General features: G+C 35.1%; 2 protein-coding genes across 5 annotated transcripts; one reads left to right on the top strand and one right to left on the bottom strand.

The window, feature by feature from the left end:
- Positions 1 to 17,885: 17,885 nt before the first annotated feature.
- On the top strand, positions 17,886 to 25,825 carry LOC122006143 (geranylgeranyl pyrophosphate synthase, chloroplastic-like). Of its 4 annotated transcripts, none has more exons than XM_042561518.1 (2): positions 17,886 to 19,326; positions 25,809 to 25,825. In XM_042561518.1, the coding sequence occupies exon 1, from the start codon at positions 18,144 to 18,146 to the stop codon at positions 19,266 to 19,268; it is 1,125 nt and encodes a 374-aa protein (XP_042417452.1). In that variant the 5' UTR covers positions 17,886 to 18,143; the 3' UTR covers positions 19,269 to 19,326; positions 25,809 to 25,825. The 4 variants fall into 4 exon arrangements, with proteins under 4 accessions (XP_042417452.1, XP_042417450.1, XP_042417451.1 ...); XM_042561516.1 differs by lacking the exon at positions 25,809 to 25,825 and adding an exon at positions 21,650 to 21,941; XM_042561517.1 differs by lacking the exon at positions 25,809 to 25,825 and adding an exon at positions 21,638 to 21,941.
- Positions 22,921 to 25,555, bottom strand: LOC122006144 (outer envelope pore protein 24B, chloroplastic-like). Its single transcript, XM_042561519.1, has 2 exons — positions 24,982 to 25,555; positions 22,921 to 23,120 (listed from the first exon to the last, which is right to left on the bottom strand). Exons 1-2 carry the CDS (start codon positions 25,303 to 25,305, stop codon positions 23,040 to 23,042), a joined length of 405 nt encoding a protein of 134 aa, XP_042417453.1. The 5' UTR covers positions 25,306 to 25,555; the 3' UTR covers positions 22,921 to 23,039.
- Positions 25,826 to 25,844: the final 19 nt, after the last annotated feature.

Genomic DNA, 25,844 nt, shown 5'->3' with positions numbered 1-25,844 from the left:
AATCAAGAGACGTCAAATGGAGGATCGAGTATCATCCCTACACGTGAAGGTACAATTAGTTCAATTAAAAATAAAAATCATATTATGTGCTTTAAGTGTAGGGAGCATGAGTACTACAAGAGTAAGTGCCCTAAATTGGCCAAGAAGAAAGGCCAAGTGACACCTAAGGGTAAGGAAAAGCCCAAGAAGACCACTCTCACAACAAAGAAGAGCAAGGAGCACATCGTATGCTTCTCTTGCAATCAAAAGGGACATTACAGGAGTCAATGTCTTAAGGGGAAGAAAGTGACCAAAGTCAAAGAAAGAAGCTCAAGTCAAGGGGGAGCTTCAAAGGAAAAATGTAAGGTATCATTTATTGAACCAACTCCTTTTATTCATGATAAAAAGCATGCTAGTGCTAATTTATATCATTTTAATGCTATTTATCATAAAAATATGAGGCATGATAGAATTAATGAAAATCATATGACTCTTCATGCCAAGACTACCACACCTAAGGCTAGGAAGACAGACAATTTAAGCAATAACTATAAGAATTTTAGTTATAGACCTAAAAATAGAAATGCTCATAGGAATCAAGAAAAATCCAAAACTAAGGATTTAAGGTTGGAGAACCAAGCCTTAAGGTCAAGGCTTGATAAATTAGAAAAGATCCTAAAGGGAATGGAAAATATTTTAAAAGGGAAAAATGAACAAAACCTAGGTTTAGGAATACAAGAGTCATCCTATGGTCATAGAGGTTTGGGATACAAACCCAAAGCCAAGAAGGATATTCCTTCTTATCATAGGGTTTCATATACCTATAGAACCAATCCTAGGTCGAGGAATCAAGTCAAGAATACAAGGGAAGTTATCCCTAGGAGTATCTTTGCAACAACAAATGTGACTAAGACTTCTAAGAAAGTCACTAAGAAGGTCACAAGGGAAGCTATCCCTAGAGTTGATCTAAAGGAAGTGACCAAGGTTTCTAAGAAGCCTAGAAAGGTCATTAGGAGGTATTTAGGGAAGTTATCCCTAGTGATACCTAGATCATCCAAGGAACACCAATAGATTTTGGGTTCCGATGAGCATATTCTCTACACCCTAGATGGATTTAGAGAGTATCAACTTCAAATGGGAAGGGTGGTTAATCCAACTTTAATAAAGTTGACACTTGGAGGTATTTTTAAGGTTTTTATTAACCTTTGAAAATGAAAGGATTAATTTTTTACTCTTTGGTAGAGTAAAATGTACCAAAATTTGAGGAATCAAATTTAATTTAAATTGACACACTTGAGAAAAACATAAGAAATGTCAAGTTGAGATTTTGATATTCTCTTAAGGAGATAAGGATAAATTTAAGTCTTAATTTAAGTGATTACTCTTTGAAAGAGTAAAATGTGTCAAACCTTGAGAAATTATACACAATTTAAATAGGCACAACTAAAGAAAGGCAAAAGAAATGTCAAGTTGGGTTTGACTTTTTTTTTTTAGAAACTATGGGCAATCTAAGATTAGGTTTTAAATTAGCTAAGGATTAAGGATACTTAGATAGGTTATCTAGGTATATTTTAGTTATGCTAATTTGCCATGATTGTTTGCCCATCATATGTCATTACATCATATTTTACATTCATGCTTATTATGAAAAACACAACAAAAATATCATGTCATGTCATACATATATCATATAGCAATAGTGTATTTTCTTTTTGAAAATCATTTATTTTTTATGTATGCCATAAATCATCATGCATTTTTTTAAATTCTTTGCAATTAAGGATAATGATATTTACTAACAAGTAGTATCCTAGGTGGATGTTCATGAATTAAAATGCCTAGATAGATATATGCATGATCCCTAGTTTAAGGTAAAACTAAAATCTACATCTCACAAAGATCATAAGGTGACTTGTATGTGTTTTAGTACACATTAGATATAAGTGAGATGTTAGGATGATGACCAAGACTCAAGATGTTGATTTAATGCATCTACTTGAGTTTTGATTTCATCAAAACACATAGTTATGTGCACTCCAATCATTGGGAAAGCTAATGTATAGGTCATATATATTGAGCCCAAAGAACATGGTTGGAAATTGATTTTGAAAATCAATTTAAATATACTTTGAAAAATCTTGGTGAAATCTATCTTTTGATAGTAATCACCATTATATTGTATAGTTAGACACAAACTTGAAAGAAACATTGAAGTTTTTACAAGTTTCCAACTTTGTGTCAATCTTTGAAAATGAGATGTATTTTCTTAGAAAACTATTTTTTTTATAGTATATGACTTAAATAATGTCTACAACGAGTTTCATGATTTTTAGAATTTGGTAGAATTTTTAAGGAGTTTTTGAATTTTGGCTGAAATTCACTTTCAGAAAATCAGAACTTCAATCGACTAGTCGATCGATTGAAGTGTCTCAATCGATCAACCGATCGATTGAGAAGCATTTTCTCATAAGCAGAAGCTCAGTGAATCGATCAGTCGATCGATTCACTCAAGCCTGGATTGATCAATGGATTGACTCAAGCATTTTCTCCATGAACAAAAACTCGCGGAATCGATCAAGTGATCGATTGAATGGTTTCAATCGATTGAGACTCAACCCCAATCGAGTGAAAATGCTGATTTTGGTTGGGAAAGCCTAATTTCAGCACTTTAAGTCATTCTTAGTCTAGGAAATCATTTCTAATATCTTGAAATATATTTTTACACACTTATGGGGCGTTTTTATGATGAAAACAAGAGTGGATTGGTTAAGGAAGACTAAGTTGAAGTTTAGGATGAGGTTTAGTTTCAATATTGAATTTTTGAATCTCAAAACTTCAAATTTTGGGTTTCCTAAAGATTTAGGGATTCCAAGTCATTGTTGGTACAATGACAGAAGTTTGAAGCATGCTTTCAAGGGGAGCTACTCTTTAAAAACATGGAAACATTTTTTCGAAACCATTGAAGGTGGTAAATCCTTCATTTGAAAAATGCTTAAGGTTGAGCATTGGAGAATAATGGAAGATTAGATATCTTTATTGTAGAAAAAGGAGTATGCTCAAGGATGAGCATTGAATATAATGAAGGGTATGAGACCTTCATTATGAGTGTGAAGTTGGTTAATGTTCAAGGGTGAGCATTGAAGACAATGAAGGGTATGAGACTTCATTGTGGTGTTGTGAACAACATGTAAGGTTATGAACAACGTTGAGTAACTCTTTAGGGGGAGAGTTTTTGATATGTACCAATAGGGGGAGAATGTAGGATTTAAGTTAGACCTCTGTCCCTCAAAGAAAGTTTGGGGGAGAATGTAGGGTCTAAATTATGTTTTCATTATCCAAAGGGCATTGACATGAAGACTAAGTTGAGGCTATGAGATTAGCCTAACTTAAAGGTATTGTCAAACATCAAAAAGGAGGAGATTGTTGGTGCAATATCCCCTAGGTTAGTTTGACCAGGTTGACTAAGCTTGAGTTGGCTCAAGTTTTAGTCTTGATATTTGAGTTTCGATGTTTGACAATATATAGGCATTGCATATGTAATTGTTCGATTGGAGAGATTGTTGATATAATTCCCCTTTGGTTAAGGACCGATCAGTTTGAAGTGAAGAAGAGTCAAATAGGTCAAGGTTGACTGAATATTTGACTGAGAAAGTCCTAACTGGATGTTAGGAAAGAGAAAATCCTGATGAGTGAAGCTAGATGAAAGACCTAGTGAGTGAAGCTAGGCAGTTGGAAAGTCCTGGTGAGTGAAGTCAGGTAAAAGACTTAGTGAGTCAAGCTAAGCAGGTGAAAGACCTAATAGTGAAGCTAGACAGGTGAAAGTCCCGGTGAGTGAAGTCGGGCAGTGGAAAAATCTTGGTGAGTGAAGCCAGATGAAAATCCTAGTGAGTGAAGCTAGGTGAAAGTCCTAGTGAGTGAAGTCAGGCAGATGAAAAGTCCCAGTGAGTGAAGCTAGGCAGAAGGAAAGTCCTAGTGAGTAAAGCTAGGTAGATGGAAAGACCTGGTGAGTGAAGGCAGACACATGAAAATCCAGGTGGGTCAAGGTTGACCGAACATATGGTGTTTGGGAAGCCCAAGTAGGTCAAAGGATTGACCGGATAATTGGTACGAGAAAATCCAGATGGGTCAAGATTGATCGGACATCTGGTGGAAGTCCAAGTGGGTCATGGAGGACCAAACACTTAGCAGGAGACATTAAGTCCAAGTGGACAAGGTTGATTGGATATTTGGCACGAGGAGAAAAGTCCAAGTGGATCAAAGGATTGACCAGACACTTGGAGAAGAAGTTATAGAAAATCAAGGTTGACTGGATACTAGGCATGAGATCCTAACTGGTCACGGTTGATCGGATGTTGGGTTTGGGGACCTTGGACTTGAGTTTAGCCAAGTCCAAGGATGGTCAATCGATCGACTGATCGATTGAACCAAAGCCCAATCGATCAACCGATAGATTGGGAGTGTGACGCGAGTGAAGGCTGGCCTAATCAATCGGGCGATCGATTGGGAAGTAAAATCGCAAGCACAGAATGCTCCCCAATTGATCAGTCGATCGATTGGGCCTTTCCCCAATCGATTGGAGCCAGTTCCCTCGCACGGACATGAGATCACAGAAGAAGGCTGAATCGATCAGCCGATCGATTCAACCTTTCCCAATCGATTGGTCAATCGATTGGGAAACAACCGTTGTGTAGGTAGCGAGCGATGGACGGCTGGGATGGCGCGGATCTGACGTGGTAATCGATTGGGAGCATGCCCAATCGATTGGGAGCCCTAGGAGCGCACAGAATATAGCCGTTGGCGAGCTTCTTCTTCACAACTCTTCTCCCAATCTTCACGCCTTCTTCTCCACCAAGCTCACACATACATACCAGATCTTGGAGGCTTATAGAGGAGTGTTGTTGTACTTCCAAGTAAGTCAAGAGGTGTATTCAAGCTAGAAGAAGAGCAAGCTAGAGTTTCTTCATTATAAATCTTGTAAGATTTGCCATTGTATTAGCTTGTATTTTTTTCTTCTTGTGTATTTTATTGTGTGAGTCTTGTATGAGGTTTCTCCACCTCCGGTAGTTATCTTGAAGGAGTGTTTTTATTAGTGGAGTGTGTGTTGCGTGTGGATCCTTGCATTAGTCACCTCTTCTTGAGGTGGATACCAAGTAAATCTACTTGTTAGCGTGTGAGTGTGTTTTCTTGTTCCTTATTTCGCTGCACATCACCGAAGCGCGACGAGTCCCCCCAATCTAGCTACAAATCGACCCTAACACTTTGGAGCAGCATGTAAGGGAAGAATCATGAAGTTGAGTTATGTACAAGCAACTGCTCGAAGAAGACTTTTATAGAGTGTTAAAGGTACCTTCAACACCATGGAAGACACTTCCCACTGTATAAATTATCCTTATAGCCTCGGACTCAATAACTTTCGCAATATGTGAAGTTCATCCATCCGAAGGCGCCTTCAGCCACATGGAAGGCACCTCCAACATTATTCATTGGAGGCGCTTTCAGCCACATGGAAGACACTTTCCAACATTGTTCCTCTAAGCTTTGCTTTTGTGCTTCTTACTAATTCCTACAATGCATGTTAGTCCAAATACCAAATATATCCTACAAAACAAAGTTTAGCACAATAAAATAATATGGTAATAAAATGTTTGACAATCTCCGGACTATCCAATTCTGACTTTCAATTTTTTCAAAAATTCTAGGTAGAATCAACGTCTATTGTTCCCTCTATGGGGAACGCACCCTCACCTACTTCTCTTAGGAGAATTTATCTTTTGCCAAACTGGTCCTCCGGATCATTTAAACTTTTGCTTAACGTCCGAGACATCAAGATTTCATGCTGAATGTCTGATCCTTGACAGTCTTTCACCTGGTGTTCGCGACTTCTAGGATTTTCAACTAACGTCCTCGACTCGCCAAGACTTTACCCGATCACCCAGACCAAAATTTCGTTGCCTAACCGCAGTTAGGATTTTTCACCTACCTAACTTCAACTAGAACTTTCCTTTGCCTAAGATCACTTAGAACTTTCTTACACACTCAATTCAACTTGTTAGACAATAAGAAACCTTAACTTTTAACCCTTTATCATAATCAAAATTTGATCATCTGGAACTTCTTGCACCAACAGATGCAATCCAAGCAAATTTTATTCTCTAGGAGGCTAACTCAATTCTTGAAATCCCATTACACAACAAGGGATGCGAGGGTATAAAATTTTGGAAGGGTAACCCCAAGGCCAATATACAGTTAAAGTGGGATATCTTTTGGAGAAGGATTCCTTGACACCACCTCCGTATAAATCTACGCACATGAGTCAAACATGGTGGAAATTCATATGGAGGTTCCATATTCCCCCCAAGTATCGGGTTTTTATGTGGCAGGCTTCTACAAACATTATCCCTACTACGATTAATCTTAAATCAAAACATGTTCCGATATATGGAAGGTTTTTGTCTTTTATGCAAGTTTCCTAGTGAGACCACAGGTCACTATATACTATTATGTTCAGTGACTCGTCATGTATGAAAAAATTAGTAAATTTATGAGAAATGTTTGAATGGCCCCTTTGTGGATTTTTTTTTTTTTTGGGGTAAAATGGTGTCAAAGGAAGCTTTTGAGTAGTTTACAATGCTGAGTTGGGCAGTGTCGGTGAGATATGTAAGCGGATACATGGATCGGAGGGTAGCTCAGGACTAGTTATGGGTTTGCTCCTCGTTACATATGAGAAGAACGACAAATAGAGCTGCACACTTATGAGAGTGCTTGATTCTATTTTTAATTTTGAATGGCTAGAAGGGATTTATTCAAGCTGGCTTATACAAATTGTAGCAAATGATTTGATGTATGCAAAATAGTTAGAACAAATATTTTTAACTTAACTGTATGCTATAATATGGATTTAAACACGTGCATCCTTCTTTTAAATGTGCTTATAGAATATTTTTGTGTCACTAGATATTTTTGATAAATTCATTTTTTTATATTATTTTGTTCCCAATTTTAAGTTAGTTACTAAACCAATTTTTAGAACTAATAGAATTGCATAAAAATTCAACCAAATAGATTGTGGAAGTATCAAATCATATGTTGAGGAAATATTCTTGCCTTGCAAGTGAATTTAGCGACATTGTTTTGATATATTAACAATATGATTTAAGTTTAATTTGCTTTTATATATTTTGATGTGTGCGTCAAGTGTGTAAATATTGAATAATGCATATGACGATTATAGAGATTGTTTGCTTGAGGGCTGGAGCATGAATTGAGCGGTGCTCATGGAGGTTGTGAACTCGATGAGATTGAGTTGTGAATATGACGGTCACGTAGATCATGTGGGCAAGGGTTAGAGCCTGAATTGAATGAGGCTTGTAAAACTTGTATACTCAATGGGATCGAGTTATGTTATAACTTATAAAGCTTGGCTCGAATCGAGTTGCCACATTGGAGCTCAGGGAGGAGGTCAATGAACTCAAAAGCTATAGAGGATTGAATCAAGGCGATGCTTCGATCAAGTTTTTGTATTATAGCTTAAAAGAGGAGCTAGGTGGACTAGTTGAAGACTTGAAGGCATGAGACTCATGAATAATATTGTGATTGTTTAGGTAGTAGCACCTGCTTCTCAAGCTACCTTCTTGTTGGCCAAAAATAATATGTTATAAGATATTTACATAATATTAGCTAAATTTAAGTATACCGAATTAAATTCACTTATGCCGAATGAGGATTGCACAATGACCGAGCGAGCTAAGTTCTGAGCAAGCTTACAACCGATCGGGTGAGCAAAGAACCGAGCGAGTTAGGGGTCGTCACAACCTTCTTATATAGGTGCAGTCGTGTCCACACACAAGTACTCCCTGTGCATCCACAGATGAGAGAGAGAGTCTCTCCCCATGTATTTGTTCACATTCTTAATGCATGTGAATCAATATAAACCAACCTATTTACCTTGGAGTTCCCAATGTGGGACTAAAGTCTCATTCACAATGGAGCTACATACCCCTTTTGGATCAGATCTTCTGGTCCGCAAAGGCTGGACTAGCCCCTGGTCCAACCTTTGCAATGGTGGAGGTAATGGCCCCCCACCTGTTAACAGGTGGGAGTCATTACCTCCCACTAATTTTTTTGTCCTGATCCAAGAGCGGATCAGGACAAGAGGACCAGAGGATCTCATACCTCTTCTTTATTCACAAATCTCCAACACTTCTCTCTCACACATTAATTTTTCCTTTCTCCCGTTGTAAATTCAAGCTGCAGCACCTATAATGTCGTCGAACCCCGAGCTAAAACCCGAGTAGGCGGCTAATATGCGACTCCACACTTGGATAGTAGGTGAGTTACCTAAACTTAAAGATTGATGATTGGGAAGCCTTTAATCGTGGGATGGACTCCAAGTTGTATTTTGTCTTGACCTTTGTGTAGGCTCACATGGCGTGTTGGCCTATTTTATAGGAGGGATTGAAGGTTTGAAGAGTCAACTAGATATAATTTTTAATTTTAATTCACAATCTAGTCATGGTCATCTAACAATTATATTCATCGATCTAAATAATTGATGAGTTTTTTTAATCAAATGGATCCAATTTGATATTGTTTATTGGGGCTTTATTTCTTCTATAGGGTTATAATGTGATAGTAAGAAGCGAAATAAGTTTCATAAATACTGAGGGTTTAAATCTCATCTATGATACTTGAAAAGTTCAAAAAGCTTATAGCGTTGACCTAAGATCCACTGTGCTTCTCAATATATCCTAATAGTTGATGAAACACTTCCATAACCAGTCACTTTGAGGAACTCTTTAAATTTTTTAGGAATCTTTCGTTTACTTAGTTTTTCATTTTATCTTTTTGATAAGAATAAGAGAGTAAATTAGAGAAAAATCTCCAACGACAACTTCAACTTTGCATATAATTCCCATGTCCAAAAAACTTTATTTCCACACCCTCATGTAAAGTTTTGTCTGCTTCAATTTCCTTATGCAAACATCGTTACCTAATTGTCCCTCATATTTTTTTAGGCAAAAAAAGTCCAAAAATGAGTATAATTCCTCTTAAATTCAACACTTTAAACTAGAATCGAGTATATTTTCTATCAAATTGAGCATGATTTTTCCCCCGCTTAATATAATTTATCCTAAATTCAGCACAATTTAAAGAGAATGTAGTACATTTTTATCCAATTGAGCATTATTTAAAGAGAATTTATTATATTTTTCATTCAATTAAGATTGAAAAAGAGTCCTGCTCTATTTGAAATAAGTATAGTTCCTCATAAATTCAACACTTTAAACTAAAATTGAGTATATTTTCTATCAAATTGAATATGATTTTTTTTCGCTTAATATAATTTCTCCTAAATTTAGCACCATTGAGGTGGAAAAAAAGTCATACTTAATTTGATAGAAAATATACTAAATTCTAATTTAATGTGCTAAATTTAAAAAGAATTATACTTATTTTTAGACTTTTATATCTAAAAATATAAGGCATAATTAGATAAATTGATATTTATTATATTTGATTGGTTAGGGAGCAGTGAAAACAAAATTTTTAAGATGCGAAGACTACATGCAAAATTTAAATTATAATTAGGAGTCCATGCAAATTTTCCCTCGATAAGATGTGAGTTTTGTTGTTGAGATTACTTCTGTTTCATCTTCTTACTTTTTTTCATGTTGGGTCTGATATGCTTCCATATCAGGCCTACGTTGGCTTAATATGATTCATATCAAGCTCACGCATGGGGATTTTTGTCGATTCTTCTTGATTAAATTTTATGACCTTCCAGAAGCCAAAATATAATGTCGCTCAACAAAAATATTTTTTTTTTAAAAAAAATAAATATCAGTAACAATTCAATTCGTATTTACCACCTACATCAGTGATTTCAGATCTGACTAAAGAAATAATTCACACAAACTACATCTCCAGTCACCAAAAAAATCCTTTGTATAAAAGTTAGACATACATATCAGCACCTTTGTAAAGAAGAAAAAAATTCTCACTTGGATTACACACAATTACAGACATTTTCTCCCTTTTGCTGTTGAATTCCAATAGATTGAGAATCTTGAACTCCCTATGTTAGAATAAAATATCAAGTCACCAAAATCTTTATAAAAAAAGAAAACTTGTTGATTAAAACATATAAACTTTGTTACCTTTCAATAAGATCTTCAAATGATGAATATTTCTCCTTAATGAATATACTAGATTGAGTCCTCTTACAAAACACAAAGCCAAATTCCCTGGCAATAACAAGAAATGCAGCTTCATCCGGTGATCCTGCTTCATAAGTAAAGCCATCAGTTTTCTCATCTGGTTCAAGAATTACACTATGACATAATCTAAGAATCCTGAAGAATAGAAGAATGGTATCAGCTGTGGGTTCCTTTACCCAATTTCCATACATAAGTCTGTCATCTTCAAAACTAAAACGTTTAATCATAGGTTTTCTTAGATCATCACTTTTAAGATTTATTAGGCCCGCGTTAGGCCTGATATGGAATCATATCAGGTCCAACATGGGCCGATATGATATCAGGCCTAATATATAGGGATTTTTACTGATTCCTTTTAATTATATTTTAACACCTTCCAACAGTCAAAATAAATAATGGATACTATATTTGAACTCATTGCAACATCAGAAATCCACAGGAACTGAAATAGGCGCAATCGGAGCTCTCTAGGTCCATCAGTGGATTTTGACCCACTAATGGACCTAGAGAGCTCTCATTGTGCCTATTTCAATTCCTGTAGATTTATGATGTTGCAGGAATTCAAATATACTATCTATTATTTACTTTAACTTATAGAAGATGTTAAAATATAATAAGAAAGAATTAGAAAAAAAAACCCTCTGCGTTAGGCCTGATATGATTCATATTAGGCCCACACATGAGGATTTTTGTCGATTCATCATTATTATAATTTTACACCTCCTTAGAAGTTAAAATAAATATCAATCAGTTTCTGTCAATTTCTAGGATTACAAAGAGTTCAAATATGATTCTATATCAAGCTCATGTTGGGCTTGATATGATTCCATATCGGGCCCAACGTAGAGAATTTTGATGATTCTTCCTTATTATATTTTAACATCTCCAAAAAAATAAAATAAATAACGGATAGCATATTTGAACTCCTTGCAACCCTGAAAATCCATAAGAATTGAAATGAGTGCAATTTGAAATCTGTATATCCATTAGTGGATTTCGGTTAAAATCCACTGATGGATATAGAGATTTTAGATTACATCCATTTTAATTCCTATGGATTTCTGGGGTTGCAAGGAGTTCAAATATGCTATCTATTATTTATTTTAATTTTTCAAAGGTGTTAAAATATAACATGAAAGAATCGCTAAAAATCTCTACGTTGGGCCCGATATGAAATCATATCAGACCCAACGTGGGCCAGATATGAAATGATATCACCAGTTACCACTGAAATAACTCTCTACGAAGTTAAATACCAACAGAAAAGTAATATAATACTTGAAAAATAAAAACCAAGATTAAACAAGGAAACAACTTCTAGAGTTGACTGATAACAGAAAAGAAGCAAATTAAAGGATATTTTAAATCTAGCATTCTCACTGACCGCCTCTTGATTCCTGTGTGACATTTCCCTATTTGCAGCTTCATAATATTGGAGTCGATCCCATAGCCTAGTAATCTCAAAATTCTTTGATGCAATATGAGGTTCCATTTCCATCTCAACTTCAGCACGAGCAGAACCTCGTATTATAGCATCAACAACACATCGTGCAACAACAACATGGGCCTAATAGTGACAGTTAATGGGACAGTCTCTGTTAGAGATTTTGAAAGTTTTGCAGTGATTCTTCAGCCTATGCCCGCTTCTGTATCTCCATCAAGAGATGAAGCTTCATCTCACGAAATTCGGCTTCAAGGTTGTTATAGGAAGATGGCGATGGTGATGTGCTATCGCTAGAAATCTCTACAATAAATGATAAACATAAGCTAACTTCTTGTATAAGTTTAAAACTAGAGCACCAGCTAACTTAGATAAAAATTAAAAAAAATTATAAGTTACCATATTTCTATAAATAGTTCCGTTACCACTTTGCATATATAAGAGATGAAATTGAAATTCAAGAAACAACATGAACTAACCAAAAAAGAGTTGGTGTTATTTATGAGTAGCAACCTATTGCTAAATAACCTATTTGTTAGAGATGTGAACCAAAATTAGAATGTATTTTAATATAAAAAAACTAGAACTATAAAACAATTTACCCTTGAATTAATATGATAGAAAAATAGTAGGCTCCGTGGTGGTTTTTGTTCTTCTTTCATTGATAATTGCTTAAAAATTCATATTATTCTGTTATATCCTGCTGAGAATATGAAATGGTGTTTCTGACAAATGTTGATATCAGTGTATCTCATACAAAAAATAGAAGTCATGTTGCTATGGTTGTTAGAATTATACTCACTAATAGAGTAACAGGCCTAACAGAGCAAGGTAGTCAATATTCGAAAATGCATAAAGGAATAACTATTGAATTTAACATGAAACTAAGATATTAAGCTTAAGTTACTATTATATTTCTAGATATTAGGCTTGTAGAAATAACCAAATTAATGAATGTGCAAGAATTATTATTTCTACACCTTGTGTACTATTTTGAGTTTTCTTGAATGGAAATTAATCTTTGGGATTGATATGTATCATATCATGCCCAAAGTGGGTCTGATATAAAATCATATCAGACCCAAAGTAGGCTTGATATGGAATCATATTAGGCCTAAAATGAACCTAATATGGAATCATATTAGGTTCAACATGAGCTTGATATGGAATCTCATATTCAAGGGTGTTCCAAACTAGGCCCAACGCGGAGATTTTTGGTGATTCTTCCTTATTATATTTTAACACCCTTGAAAAGTCAAAATAAACAATGGATAGTATATTGAACTCCTTGCAACCCCAGAAATTCATAGAAATTGAAATGGATGTAATTTGATAGCTCTAGGTCCATCAGTGGATTTTGATCGAAATATACTAATGGACCTAGAGAGCTCTGATTGCACCCATTTCAATTCCTGTGAATTTATGGGGTTGCAAGGAGTTCGAATATGATATCCATTATTTATTTTGATTTTTCAAGGGGGTTAAAATGTAATAAGGAAGAATCACAAAAAATCTCCATGTTGGGCCTGATATGATACATATCTGGCCAATGAAGAGATTTTTGGCTCCCCTAGTAATTTCAACTTGGAGAAGAGGATTATGATTCAACTAGTTCACTCAATTAGCTCATCGGATTATTTTAATCCAGAGAAGGGAGGAGATTATGTTTTTTTCCATCAAACACAAAATTATTTTTTTAACTAAATTTTGATATCACAATCAAGTAAAAGATATCTAAATGGTAAGATCAGGCTAAACATGTAACGTGAAGAGACCATGCACGCCATATGACTTTGATTTTTAATTTTGTTGCATAAGTTAAACGGAAATGGCATGGTAATAAGCATCCGAGATTGGTTACAGGCAGACTTGTTTTCCTCCTCTTCCTACTTGTTTGTTCAGTAGTTTCTGCAGATTCCAAAGTCATTCACCTTTTAAGCTCTCATGGTATTTAATTTTTTCATCTTTATTTTACTGTATAAAAAATACCATAATTTTTGTGAGGAATAAAAATATTCATTAAAATTTTAAACACTAACTCTATTTCTGAAGTATATTTATCATTTGATTTTCAGGAGAGAAGATAATAACTCAAGGACACACAAGATTTTTGTTTTCAGATAGAAGACCTTATGTTCCACCCAATCTTGTTGCAAATTCTCCTAAAATTATATATTAAATGCTCTGTTTATTAGGGAAGATAAAAAAATAAATAAGCAAAAAGGTATAAGAAAGATAGTCTTACAGAAATTATGTACAAGAAAACAGAGTTCATCAGTTCATTCATTGGCCTTAGTACTAGTAGTAGAAGTGATGACAAAGTTTAAAAGATTCATGCAAAGTGATTATAATCAACATCATCTATGTATCTTTTTTTGGGTCTGTTTAGTTCAGAAACTCTTTATACAATAGCAATATGATTATGGCTAAATTGGTGCTTTTGTGTTTGGTTTAAAAAAATGTCATGATGTGTTTATTCTTGAATCCTCTGACTGGTTGCAACTACGAATTTCAAAAGGGATGGAGCCCAAGTGAATGCCTAAAGCTTCAAGTCATTTGCTAAATTGTAGTAAACAAATAGGAAAACAAAACATAAAAGATTATTTCTTGCTCATTATCCAACTTTTATTATGAGTTGCATGAAAATGTTCCACTATAATTTGATTCCTTAAACACTTGAAGATTCAAGCCTTTCGAAATACACAGGAAGAAAGTAGCATCCATCCTTTCTACTCATCATCATTCATAATTTCATATCAGATCCATGTTGGACCTGATATGGTTTCATATTAGGCTCAATGTGAAGATTTTTGATGATTCTTTCTTATTATATTTTGACACCCCCAAGAAGCCAAAATAAATAATAGATAGCATATTTGAACCCCTTGCAACCCTGAAAATCCACAAGAATTGAAATGGATGTAATAATCTAAGATCTCTAGGTCCATCAGTGGATTTTGATCGAAATCCACTGATGGACCTAGAGAGTTCCGATTACATCCATTTCAGTTCCTATGAATTTCTGGGGTTACAAGTAGTACAAATATGCTATCCATTGTTTATTTTGGATTCTAGGAGGTGTTAAAATATAATAAGGAAGAATCATAATAATTCTCCATGTTGTGCTTGATATGGAATCATATCAGGCCCAACATGAGCCTGATATCATTCTATATCATGCCCGATTCCATATCAGGCCCAACATTGAGAATTTTGACGATTCTTCCTTATTACATTTTAATATCTTTGAGATGCTGAAATAAACAATGAATAGCATATTTGAACTCCTTGCAACCCAAGAAATTCACAAGAATTGATATGGGTGCAATCAGAGTTCTTTAGGTCCATCAGTGAGTTTCGGTCAAAATCCATTAATAGACCTAGAGATCTCAGATTGCATCTATTTAAGTTCTTGTGGATTTCTGGAATTACAAGAAATTCAAATATGTTATCCATTATTTATTTTGACTTCTCTAAATGTATTAAAATGTTATAGAAAATTAATTAAGTATTATAAAATGTTATTCATACATTATGCATTCATAGAAAGAAGTAAGTAAGAGAAGAGAATCCGGGCCGTCTCAAGATTCTTTGAGGCCCTAGGCAAAAATAAATTAAAAAGAATCCTTTAATATATTTTAAATTTTTTTTCTCAAGGACCTGTTTTAAAAAAATTGATTTATTTTTTAAAAAATAAAATATTATTTTTATATAAAATTTAGTTTTCTCGCTAATATTTAGATAATTTTTTTTAACATTGTTAAATTATTTAATTTTTTTGAGACATTGAACGTAAATAAAACTTTATTAATTTTAATTTTGATTTTTTTTTTATGAAGCATTTTATTTTAAGTTTATAAATAAAAAAAATCTCTGATTCATGTTATTATCGAGGAAGAAAAAGAAAAAGTGAGAAAGAAATATTATCAGTGATGGAGGAGAAGGCCGAGTATCACCGGCGAGAGAGCATAAACGTACAAAATTATTGATGAGAAAAGAAAAAAGACACCGACGAGAGAATATAAACATACAAAATGAATGAGGAGAAAAGAAATAGGCACGAAGTATTGGTGAAAGAACAATTAGGGTTTTTTTTTAGAGATATTGAGAAGGGAAGAGTTTATTAGTTTTATAAGATATATAATTAAATAGAATAAAATCTTGGCTAAATACAATTATGAGGAAATAAGATTAAATAAAATAAAATCTTGGTTAATTGTAATTATTAGGAAATAAGGATACGTGTAAATAGAAATAATGAATTAATTAATAAGATGTCATTAATGGATTAGCATGATATTTATTAATGTGTATGCTATCATTAATTAATATTAATGACTCAATTAAATTTTTTTAATGTCTTTACTTAATTATTTAATCAATGGCCCTAATAATATTGGGACTCTAGGTATAGACTTTAATGGCCTATGCTTGAGAGAATAGAGAGAAAATAAGTAGGAAATTACATGCATAGGAGAGAAGAAAGAAAAGAGAGAGTGATAAATGAACAGAAAAAAAAATTAGAAAAAGTCAGATTTTTAGGAGAGTAGAATACCAAAATAGTATATAACATTTGGTTAATTCAAAAACTTAGATTTGCTATTTGGTAAATTGTCCCCTTTTTTTTTAAATAAATTTAAACATAGTATGAAATCCAAATCTCTTCGTAAATTTGAGTTAATTGGACCAAATCCAAATCTGCACAACAACATCATTATGCAACGTTTAAAATTGTGAAATTCATATAAAAACTTATTTATTTTTAAGATTTTCTCAAGAACACTTTTGTTTCCTATTTATCCTTCTCGTAAATTGATATTACTAGAATAATATTATTGTGATACTGTATTTATGTAGTATATGTTGATTTTAAAAATTATTATGATATTAATTTTAATATTTATGTAGGTTGATTATTAAAATACAATATTATATTATATTACATATTATATATTATATATTATAGTACAAAGTAATTATATTCAAATCGTCAGTTTATAACGAACTGTTAAATAATTAAGGAGTAAGAGGAGTTTTTACATAAGAATATGAGTTAGAAAATTGATCTTTGTCTTATTATAATAAATTTATCACTTATAGACAATCATGAAACTATTATATTAAATATTGTATATTCATTCTGGACATTCCTTATCATCCGTCCTTAGACTATATAAAGAAACGAGAGTTCAACTTATAAATTATGTTAAATTGATTAAGGGTGTATTATATAATCAAGGCTAAATAACTTTAAGGCCTCTATGTTTTCTATCAAATAGCAATTTGCTCGTTATATTTAAAAAATAATATTTAACTCCCTTTGACTTGAAGTTAAAAAGAAAAAACAAATAGTAAATGTTCAAAATAATTCATTACTTTGCTGACCTAAATCCTAATTTTGAACATTGAAGTTATTATGGCCAAAACCCTGTTACTGAAAGTAACTTGATACTTCTAGACAAAAAATGAAAAGCAAAAAATAAAAAAAAAACTCACATGATCATTGAAAGCTTGACTTTAACCTAATTTTTTTGGAAAGTAAAGCTGTTGAAGTCTTGTGCTTCTTTTATTTCATCCAATCCATTGGAAGAATCTACATCTATCATTTTTTTTGCATGCAAAATAATAGTTGACACTCATTAAATGTTAATGGTTTTGGATTTATATGGTATAATAAGATGTTTGAGCACCAACTTTATAATTATAACAACATATAAACTTCTTTCATGGATTTTGTAATGTATTTGATGTGCGCATTGGTGTGATATGCCACATTTGATGATGAGAAGAAATTTTTTAATGATAAATCATCTTTATTTGATTTTGATTCGTCAATTTAAAATTTTATTTCTTTTTTGGTTTAGTGAGAGTGATGGAATGAGTTTTTGAATGATTATCTTTTTCAGAGTTGTTATTTTTCTGTTTATGTTTATTTTTACTTTTTAATCTATATGAGATTATTTCTTTAATAAAGGTGTTTTAGTTAGAATAATTTTAAAATTTAGAATTAGAATGAGAATTTAGATAAAAAAAAACTAATTATTTTAGTCATTATTTATTTATTATTATTATTATTATTTTACTTTGTTGTTTTTAAATATACTGGATTAAACTGCTACAAAATACAAAAAAAACACAGGGATTTAAAGTTATTTAACCTATAAGCAACGGGAGAAGTAACATGAGGGAATGGAAAATCTGAAAGTGCGCCTGGTGAGATAGATAGGATAGTTAGGTAGGTAGATAGATAGATAGGGACTGATGCGTCTCCACCACCTTCATGCTGCTGCTGCTGCTGCTGCTTTTTCGCCACTACAATTTTAGCACCAACAATTACCCTTTCCATTCTCCTCTTCTCCTTTCGTCTTTCCTTCCCCTGTGCTGTGAACACAAATGGCGGACTTGGCTTCCTTGTTCAGTCGTTGAGTTTTTTTGCAATTGTGTATGTTTATTTCCATATTATACAAGGCGCCTCGCGATTCGAGTTCCCTTAGAAAAGGGGGAAAATGGCTTCTTTGATGATGCTTCCTTCTGGCTGCTGCAACGCTGCGCTTTCCAGGGTTTACCTCTCCGCCGCTGCCTTCCGCCCTGCGCCGTCGGCACTGGGCTTCGGCAGCCAAATAGCAACCTCGGCCGTCCACCTCAGCCGTCGCGGCGCCCCGCCGCCGCCCCGGGTTATGGAGGTCGAGACCTCCCTCGCGCCGCCTGACACGGTCCTCTCGACGGGCTTCGATTTTAAGGGTTACATGCTCGAGAAGGCCGCCGCCATCAACTGCGCCCTCGATGCGGCCGCGCCGCTCGCGCACCCAGAGCGGATCCATGAGGCGATGCGCTACTCGCTCCTCGCCGGTGGCAAGCGCGTGCGCCCCGTGCTGTGCCTGGCCGCCTGCGAGGTCGTCGGTGGTGGGAGCGCCTGGGCGATGCCGGCTGCCGTCTCCGTGGAGATGATCCACACCATGTCGCTCATCCACGACGACCTCCCCTGTATGGATGACGACGACCTCCGCCGCGGCCGCCCTTCTTGCCACCGCGCCTTTGACGAGGCCACAGCCGTCCTCGCTGGCGACGCCCTCCTCGCGCTCGCCTTCGGCCACCTGGCCAATCCTGCGTCGTACCCTGCCGACGGATCTGTGCCCCCGGACCGGATCGTGCGTGCCGTGGGCGAGCTCTCTCGCTGCGTTGGCGCCGAGGGCCTCGTCGCGGGCCAGGTGGCCGACCTCGAGGCCACTGGCGTCGGAACTCCCGTCACTCTCGACCATCTCGAATTCATCCACCTCCACAAAACCGCTGCTCTTTTGGAAGCTTCAGTTGTCCTCGGCGCCATTTTGGGCGGCGCCTCCGACGACCAGATTGACAAGCTGAGGAAGTATGCCAAGTCCATCGGCCTACTGTTCCAGGTAGTCGACGACATCCTCGACGTGACCAAGTCATCGGAGGAGCTGGGGAAGACGGCAGGGAAGGATCTGGCCAGTGATAAAACAACCTACCCAAAGCTATTGGGACTGGAAAAATCAAAGGAATTCGCCGACAGGCTACTGAAAGATTCCAGGGAGCAGCTCGCCGGTTTTGATCCAATAAAGACGGCACCTTTGCTACAACTAGCAAATTACATCGCCTACCGCGACAAGTAGATCATGTTCATGGGAAGAACAGATGACAATAGCTGCTTCCTCCATTTCTATGGCACAGGTGATCTCCTCCATTGTGGTTCAATTCATACTTCTGTTACTTTTCATACAAAGCTGTGTTTTATAATTTTTATTCCTTCTTTTACCAAGAATGTATTGCTAATTATGTCAACTCTACTGTTAATGCTGTTGCTTTCTCTAGTTGAAAATCATTTGGTTCAATAATCCTTTCATTCCGAACTCTTGATTTCCAAGATGACTTTTCTCTTCTGATCTGGTAGAGTTTCATAGATATCTTAGAATCAAAGCCATTGCTAGAATTGTGTAGTCAGTTTGTCTAGTTTTTAGCATATTCACTTGCTTGGCTCGATATGCATGTTCATAAATGTTGTAATACACATCTAAGCGGTAAAAGCCAAAACATCTGTAAAACTGTCTTTGTGAGTTATTGTTTGTGATTTGTGGTTAAAACCAGAGTTCTCAACTTCAACCTTTGCTTTGTTACGTCTTTAGAGATGGTTTGTTAGATCACTGCTGATTATATTTATCCTTTGATGCCATCCATATATCTATTAGGATCAAATTCAATGACTTGAGTTGTTTGTTGTCTCTTTTAACTATAACATGAACCTTCCTGGTTATTGAATCATAATTTTGGTAAGGGCAATGCATCCAACTGTTACTAGAATAGAATGGTGGCTTCGACACCCATTGAGCAAAAACTTCTAGTAGCCTACATTTGTAGACTCCTTTGGTGGTCATGCGTAACAGAATCTCTAATTGAAATCTTGATCAAATAGCCTCAGTTCACAGGCATAGAGGAGTTAGATTCTAACATTCCTGTTAGAGATAAATGTTTGCCTAAACAACAAAGTTTCAAAATTGAGGAAGTTGTTCTTCCTTAATTTTGTGATGAACAGAGTAGAATGCAGTTAATTCCATAAATTCGATACCATTATTGAAGCAGTTAAAGCATAGTATCTTGGGGTTTTCCTAACAAACAAGAATGTTATAACAAACCCAGGTAATGAATGGAACATCCATTCCTCAGACTATATAATAAGAACACAATTTAACAAGTAAAACAACTACATAATTTAGGGATGAAATTTAGCTGTAACGTCTAGCACTGTTCTTCATAGGGGAGGGGTACTAATTACTTATAAATTAATCTGTAATTATAAATCATGTAATCATCTCCAATATGTTACAGAAAGAGTATTTCATATTAGTTAGCTTTGGTATTCAATTGGCAGCTAAAATTGGGACTTGTTTCTCAAGGGACATTCAGCTACTTTTCGTAACAGCTATCTGGTATGCAACAAAAGGAACATAAATTGGAATATCCAACCTCATGATATTGAAACTCGAGTGACTTGATCGATCCTTTGCTGATTTATTTTGTTCCTTTCCTGTAATAAATCCATGAATACTAACCCGGATTCGATAAAGTATAGGTTGAGATCATGCTGTTTTCCTAGAATTTCCAATCATCTCAATATTATTGATATTCCACAAAAAAACAAGAAGAAATACAGTTTTGTTGTGCGTTTTGTTTTGCTTCTTTCCTCTTCATCAGTGAGGTAGTGAGAAAATTTTAGAGTGTGGTCGTTAAATTTAAGAATAAAATTTTGACATGAATGATTTGCCCTAAAAAAAATTAGATAACCAGGCATTTAAATTTCTTTTCGTTGCTGAAAGGAGCAGAGGTAGTTGAAGAGGGTGAGGAACGAGAGCAATAGAAAGCCATGACAACAAGATAGAATTGAGAGATGAGATCAACATAGCATGGTGGTGCAACAAGGTTCTAGCAATGAGGTTGTCAACACTCTGTCAGAGTGACAATATTAAATAGAGATATAAGCAATGATAACGAGTGAGAGATGAAAGAATGACAAAGTTTAATTAGGAGAAATATATATTAACACTATTACTACCTAACTATATATAGATAATTGTTGGTTGCTCATGAACTAGCTGTACTTGCTATTTTTTGGGAATCAATATCATAGCAATCCATTTAATGAGAAACCTAATTTGAATTGTGGAGATGTGAAAAATTTAAATCCAAATGAACAAAAATGTCAAACTGGATCCAACTATTCTATAATTGGGTTTATATATTTTTCTACTTGATTTATTTTCCAACTATTTCAAAAGACTGAAAGACTACAGGAAGTAGTCTTCTTTGGTTGATTGTACTGTAACTAATGTTTTTGTGATCGCTTGGTACTTCTGTGATTGGTTGAATAGTTGTTTTCTTTCACAGTTCATATTCTAGGTTGGTGGATGAGGTAAATCACACTATTAATCAGATGAACTAGATTCTCATCGTACATACTCGACTGTGCCATACCTGACATTTTGATCAGGCTATGCAATAGGAATTTGCTCTTTGAAGTGAGTGACAGAATGGTTATCCTTGCTATCAGAAATTGGAACAAGTTGCTGATATTGAAATGCCCTTAGCTAAGCAGGCTACTCCATCTGAATTCATGACCAATTTTTTTTAAAAAAAAAGTCTCCACACTGGAGAGTTTAAGCACTAATCCTGTAACAATAACCTTTGTTCTTTCTGGACAGAAGTAATTATGCATGTTCTAGTTTGGTGCATAACTTGAACAATCTGTAAACCTTAGGATCGATATTCTTGTTGCTTGGATTGCTCATGCTTTATATTCCTTGTTCGTCAACTAGAAGATTGGTTCTTGAAGCATTTTCGACGCATCCTAATTTCTGTCTTACTCCCCTTGGGCTTTCTTCCAAAAGAAACAAGTTTGCAACTTGTGAAGTCTCATTGTTCCTCTGGCTTATCAGGTTTGGATAGATAAACTTTTTATATATATATTTTACTTATATATAATTTTTTTGTTTTTTTTATGAATGTGACAGGTGAGCTTTGGATGTGTTAAAGAAAAAAGTATACTTTTTTTTGTTTTTTATTTATTGTGGATCTTTTATTGTCAACTTTAAATATTTAGAATTATTTTTTTTTTTCAAAAAGTAGAGGCACTGAAGATGTCATACATAAAATATAAATAGGATAAAATATAAATAGGATAGTTGAAATTGAAAAAGAACGCCAAGTGTTTTTTATTATTGTAAAATATTTTTAAAATTTAAAGGAAAATTTTACAAAATGATAGTTAAATTTGATATGTTATATGGAAAAAAAAAATGAGAATTGCATATATGAAAAAGTTAAGTGGATGTACAGATATGCGAGGATGGATAGATAAGAAATGATAATATTAAAGAAAAGTCTGGATTGCATCTATTGAAACTCATTTATAATTACTCTATGTACACAGTGTAAAATTATGACAAATAAGCATATCAAATCAAATGAGAAAGGTTAAAAAAGACTTAGTTAATACTAATAAAATAAGATAAATTTTATTTAAATATAGAAAATAATATAATAGGAAATAAGACTTAGTTAATACTAATAAAATAAGATAAATTTTATTTAAATATAGAAGATAATATAATAGGAAATAAAGTCTAATGACTTATTTTATTTAAATATAGAAGGTAATATAATAGGAAATAAAGTCTAATGATATAGATCTATATAGTTGATCCCACGTAATGAGATAGTATAACATTTAGTTGTAGTGGTTGTTTCTTAAATCTTACCAGACTTAAATAAGCACCAACAAAGTATTACTCTATGGAAAATAGTATTACTCTATAAAAATACACTGCTGAATTTTATTTAAAGATATTCTAAATTAAATTAAATAACAAAAAAGAAAAATCTTACAATGGGAGTCAAAGATTACAGCTCCATGTGCTTTCAGCCATGATTTTTGGAATTATTTCTTGATCCTTCTTCATAAATGATGCAGAAATCTGCAATGGAACACCATAATATATAAGTAGTTCCTATAATTTTATTTAACTAAATGTCTTTAAGTTTGCAACTCTACTAATTAAATCATGAATCCAGCAACTATAAATTGAATAAAATTGGACTTTGATGTCAAATGTATGATTTAAATCCAAGGCACTTTGATGAGAACAACAAATACTAACTGTGACTAAATCTCACTTAGATTTTGAATGCGGCATAAGGTGACTCAGTCATCTCAATCTTGTCCCCAAGGGCATAGCTGGGTTAGTATTTAGAATGAATGTATTAGAGCAAAAGATGAAGTCATCATCTTAGCAGCCCCTCTAAGGTAGTTCCACACTCTAAAAGCCCTAGTACATTGACTCTTTATATGGGAGGTTAAATACTTAATGAGATATTTTATATTCGTTGAAAGTTGATCCCAAAATATATTGGATCAACCATTCTGAATGAATGCATGCATGTACATGAAGAAGTGTTTGATAAAATGGTTTAGATAATCTATTCTGTGTTTGAATATGCAAATGATGAGTACACCTAATACATTACAAATTATGTATTAGTATGTGACAATAGGAAGAGTGATTATCATCACCCATACACATTTTTGTATGAATGCTTTCTACTACATCACACAATTAGTTACACAATTAGTATGTGTAACACCGGGCCTTTTTACAAACTTTAAGCAAGTTTTCTTATTCGCATCTAAAGTTTGCCTAAAGTGAGATCGATCCTTCTCTTTATCATCTTTAAGTTCAGAATTGGAAGGAAAGATCATAGGTGTGCTATTTATTTTTAAATAATTCAAGTGTTTGAATTTTACTTGGCTAATCTTAGATGATGTTCGGGCACAAGAGTGTACTCTTTAGAATCTTAGAAACTTACCCGTCCTTAACCTTGATCATCTGACTATCTTGTATCCATCGAATCAAACTACTTGATGAACTTGAGAAAGTCAAATGGGTGAGTTGAAACCACAAATGTACTTTGGGAAATCTCATGAACTCATCCGTGTCTGGCAATCATGGCTTCATTTTGGCTTTATAGGTGAATATGATGAAACCATTTATGCATTCTTGTTGCTATAAAAATTAAGCCCCCGGGGCTATGATGCAGCGACAATAGACGAGATCCTCTGGACCGTTTTTTGCGGTCCAAAGGATGGACCACTAAAGATTATTGGTCTTTTTGAATGGATCCTACTTGTTTAATAGATATGGTCCATTCAAATAGACCAATGCATGCAGTGATCCATCCTCTGGACCGCAAAAAGCGGTCCAAAGGATCTACTCTCGCAGTGACAGGGCATCCAAGTTGTCACCCAGGTACCCGCGATTCGAGCCCCAGTTATGGTGAATTTGCAAAAAAAATTTCTCCAAATGGGACACGTAACTAAAGGATAATGAGCTTCTGGGCTACTCGCTACAAGCGCTTCCCGATTTACCCTAGTGGTCAATGGAAAATTTTCGTAAGACCGGACCGGTCATCCCAGGCTTGACGTTTCCCAGCCTAATTAATTATTTTTTTTATTACTATAAAATTTAGTCTCAGGACATAGTCAAGTTGATCATCACATGGTAGATTTGTATTATTGAACAAGAGTCAATTTCCATCGAAATCGGCGGAAATACTTTTTCACGTGATTACCTACTCGATTTCTTGATTTATTGTAGATGATTATGGAGCTGACCGCATGGGGTCTCCGGGGTTAGAGTATAACCTTTTGTAGAATTGCAGAAAAATAGAATTGTTGCTATAAAAATTCATTTATGATCTTAATTTCTCAATTTCGAAGGAGAGGGAGGAGAGAAATTTGGCACATTTGCTCGTATCAATAGAAGGATCTTGTTGCTATACCTTGAAGGATCCTTTATCCGTGAAGGTTCTGCTCCACTCCAGCTCAAGCTTTCTGTTCTTCGCCTCGTAGCTCCCTCTCATGGCGTCGCCGCTGTCGAATGACCTCGACACCGCCACCGCCCATGCCCTGTCCTTGAAGTCGTACGCCGGCTCCACCACCACCAACTTGCGTCGCGCGAACGTGTACCTGAGCTTGCAGTCCTCGGTGCCCACCACGTGGCTCACTGCCACCTTATTCTCCTCGTTCAACTCCATCAACCCCTCCACCGTCATCTTCCTCTTCTGCATCGCGTGGATGTACGCCAGGCTCACCTTCCTCCCCATCACCTTCACCGAGTCCGCAAACTTGAACTCCAAGTTTGGCAGGTCAACCTCCCCCTGTTGATCACAATCAGCTAGAAGAATCAATGGAAGTTGTAACTACGTTGTTGATTACTTTTTCAGGCGAGTAGTAGTAGTTGACGGAGAAGGAGCTGGGCTTCTCGAGCGAGAAGGCGAAGGATGAGGCCAGGGCCAGGGCATTGGTGATGGAGGCTTTGAGTTTCACATCGCCAACGGCAGTGTTGACGGAGAGTACGGTGCTACCACTGCCGTTCTTGGCCTCAGCCTCCAATTTGCTGACGAGCGTGGCCTTCGACATCTCTGAATTATTGAAAAGATTAATGGTCACTATAGAAGTAGAAGCTACGCATATCTTGAAGATTAAGCATTGTTTGTAGTTTATAGACTGGAATTACTTGCAGGGATGGGCTAACAATCTTGGAATCATGTCTCCTTGCTTTCTACAATCAAAAGTTGGTTGATTCTTTAACATGTTGTCTTTGCAGGGAGTACTGGAATTGCTTGAGAAGGGAGGTGTAAAG

Source organism: Zingiber officinale, chromosome 7B (assembly GCF_018446385.1).
Source record: "Zingiber officinale cultivar Zhangliang chromosome 7B, Zo_v1.1, whole genome shotgun sequence".
NCBI classification, from domain to species: Eukaryota; Viridiplantae; Streptophyta; class Magnoliopsida; order Zingiberales; family Zingiberaceae; genus Zingiber; species Zingiber officinale.
The sequence above is the reverse complement of the archived record's forward strand: the minus strand, read 5'-3'. Positions and strand labels throughout refer to the sequence as shown.

Bases quoted from the DNA above. Each gene is read 5' to 3' on its own strand.
- LOC122006143 (XM_042561518.1), top strand. From the start codon at position 18,144: ATGGCTTCTTTGATGATGCTTCCTTCTGGCTGCTGCAACGCTGCGCTT.
- LOC122006144 (XM_042561519.1), bottom strand. From the start codon at position 25,305: ATGGGGAGGAAGGTGAGCCTGGCGTACATCCACGCGATGCAGAAGAGG. The intron at 23,121-24,981 runs GTATAGCAACAA...GTTCCATTGCAG, and splicing joins CGGATAAAGGATCCTTCAAG to ATTTCTGCATCATTTATGAA.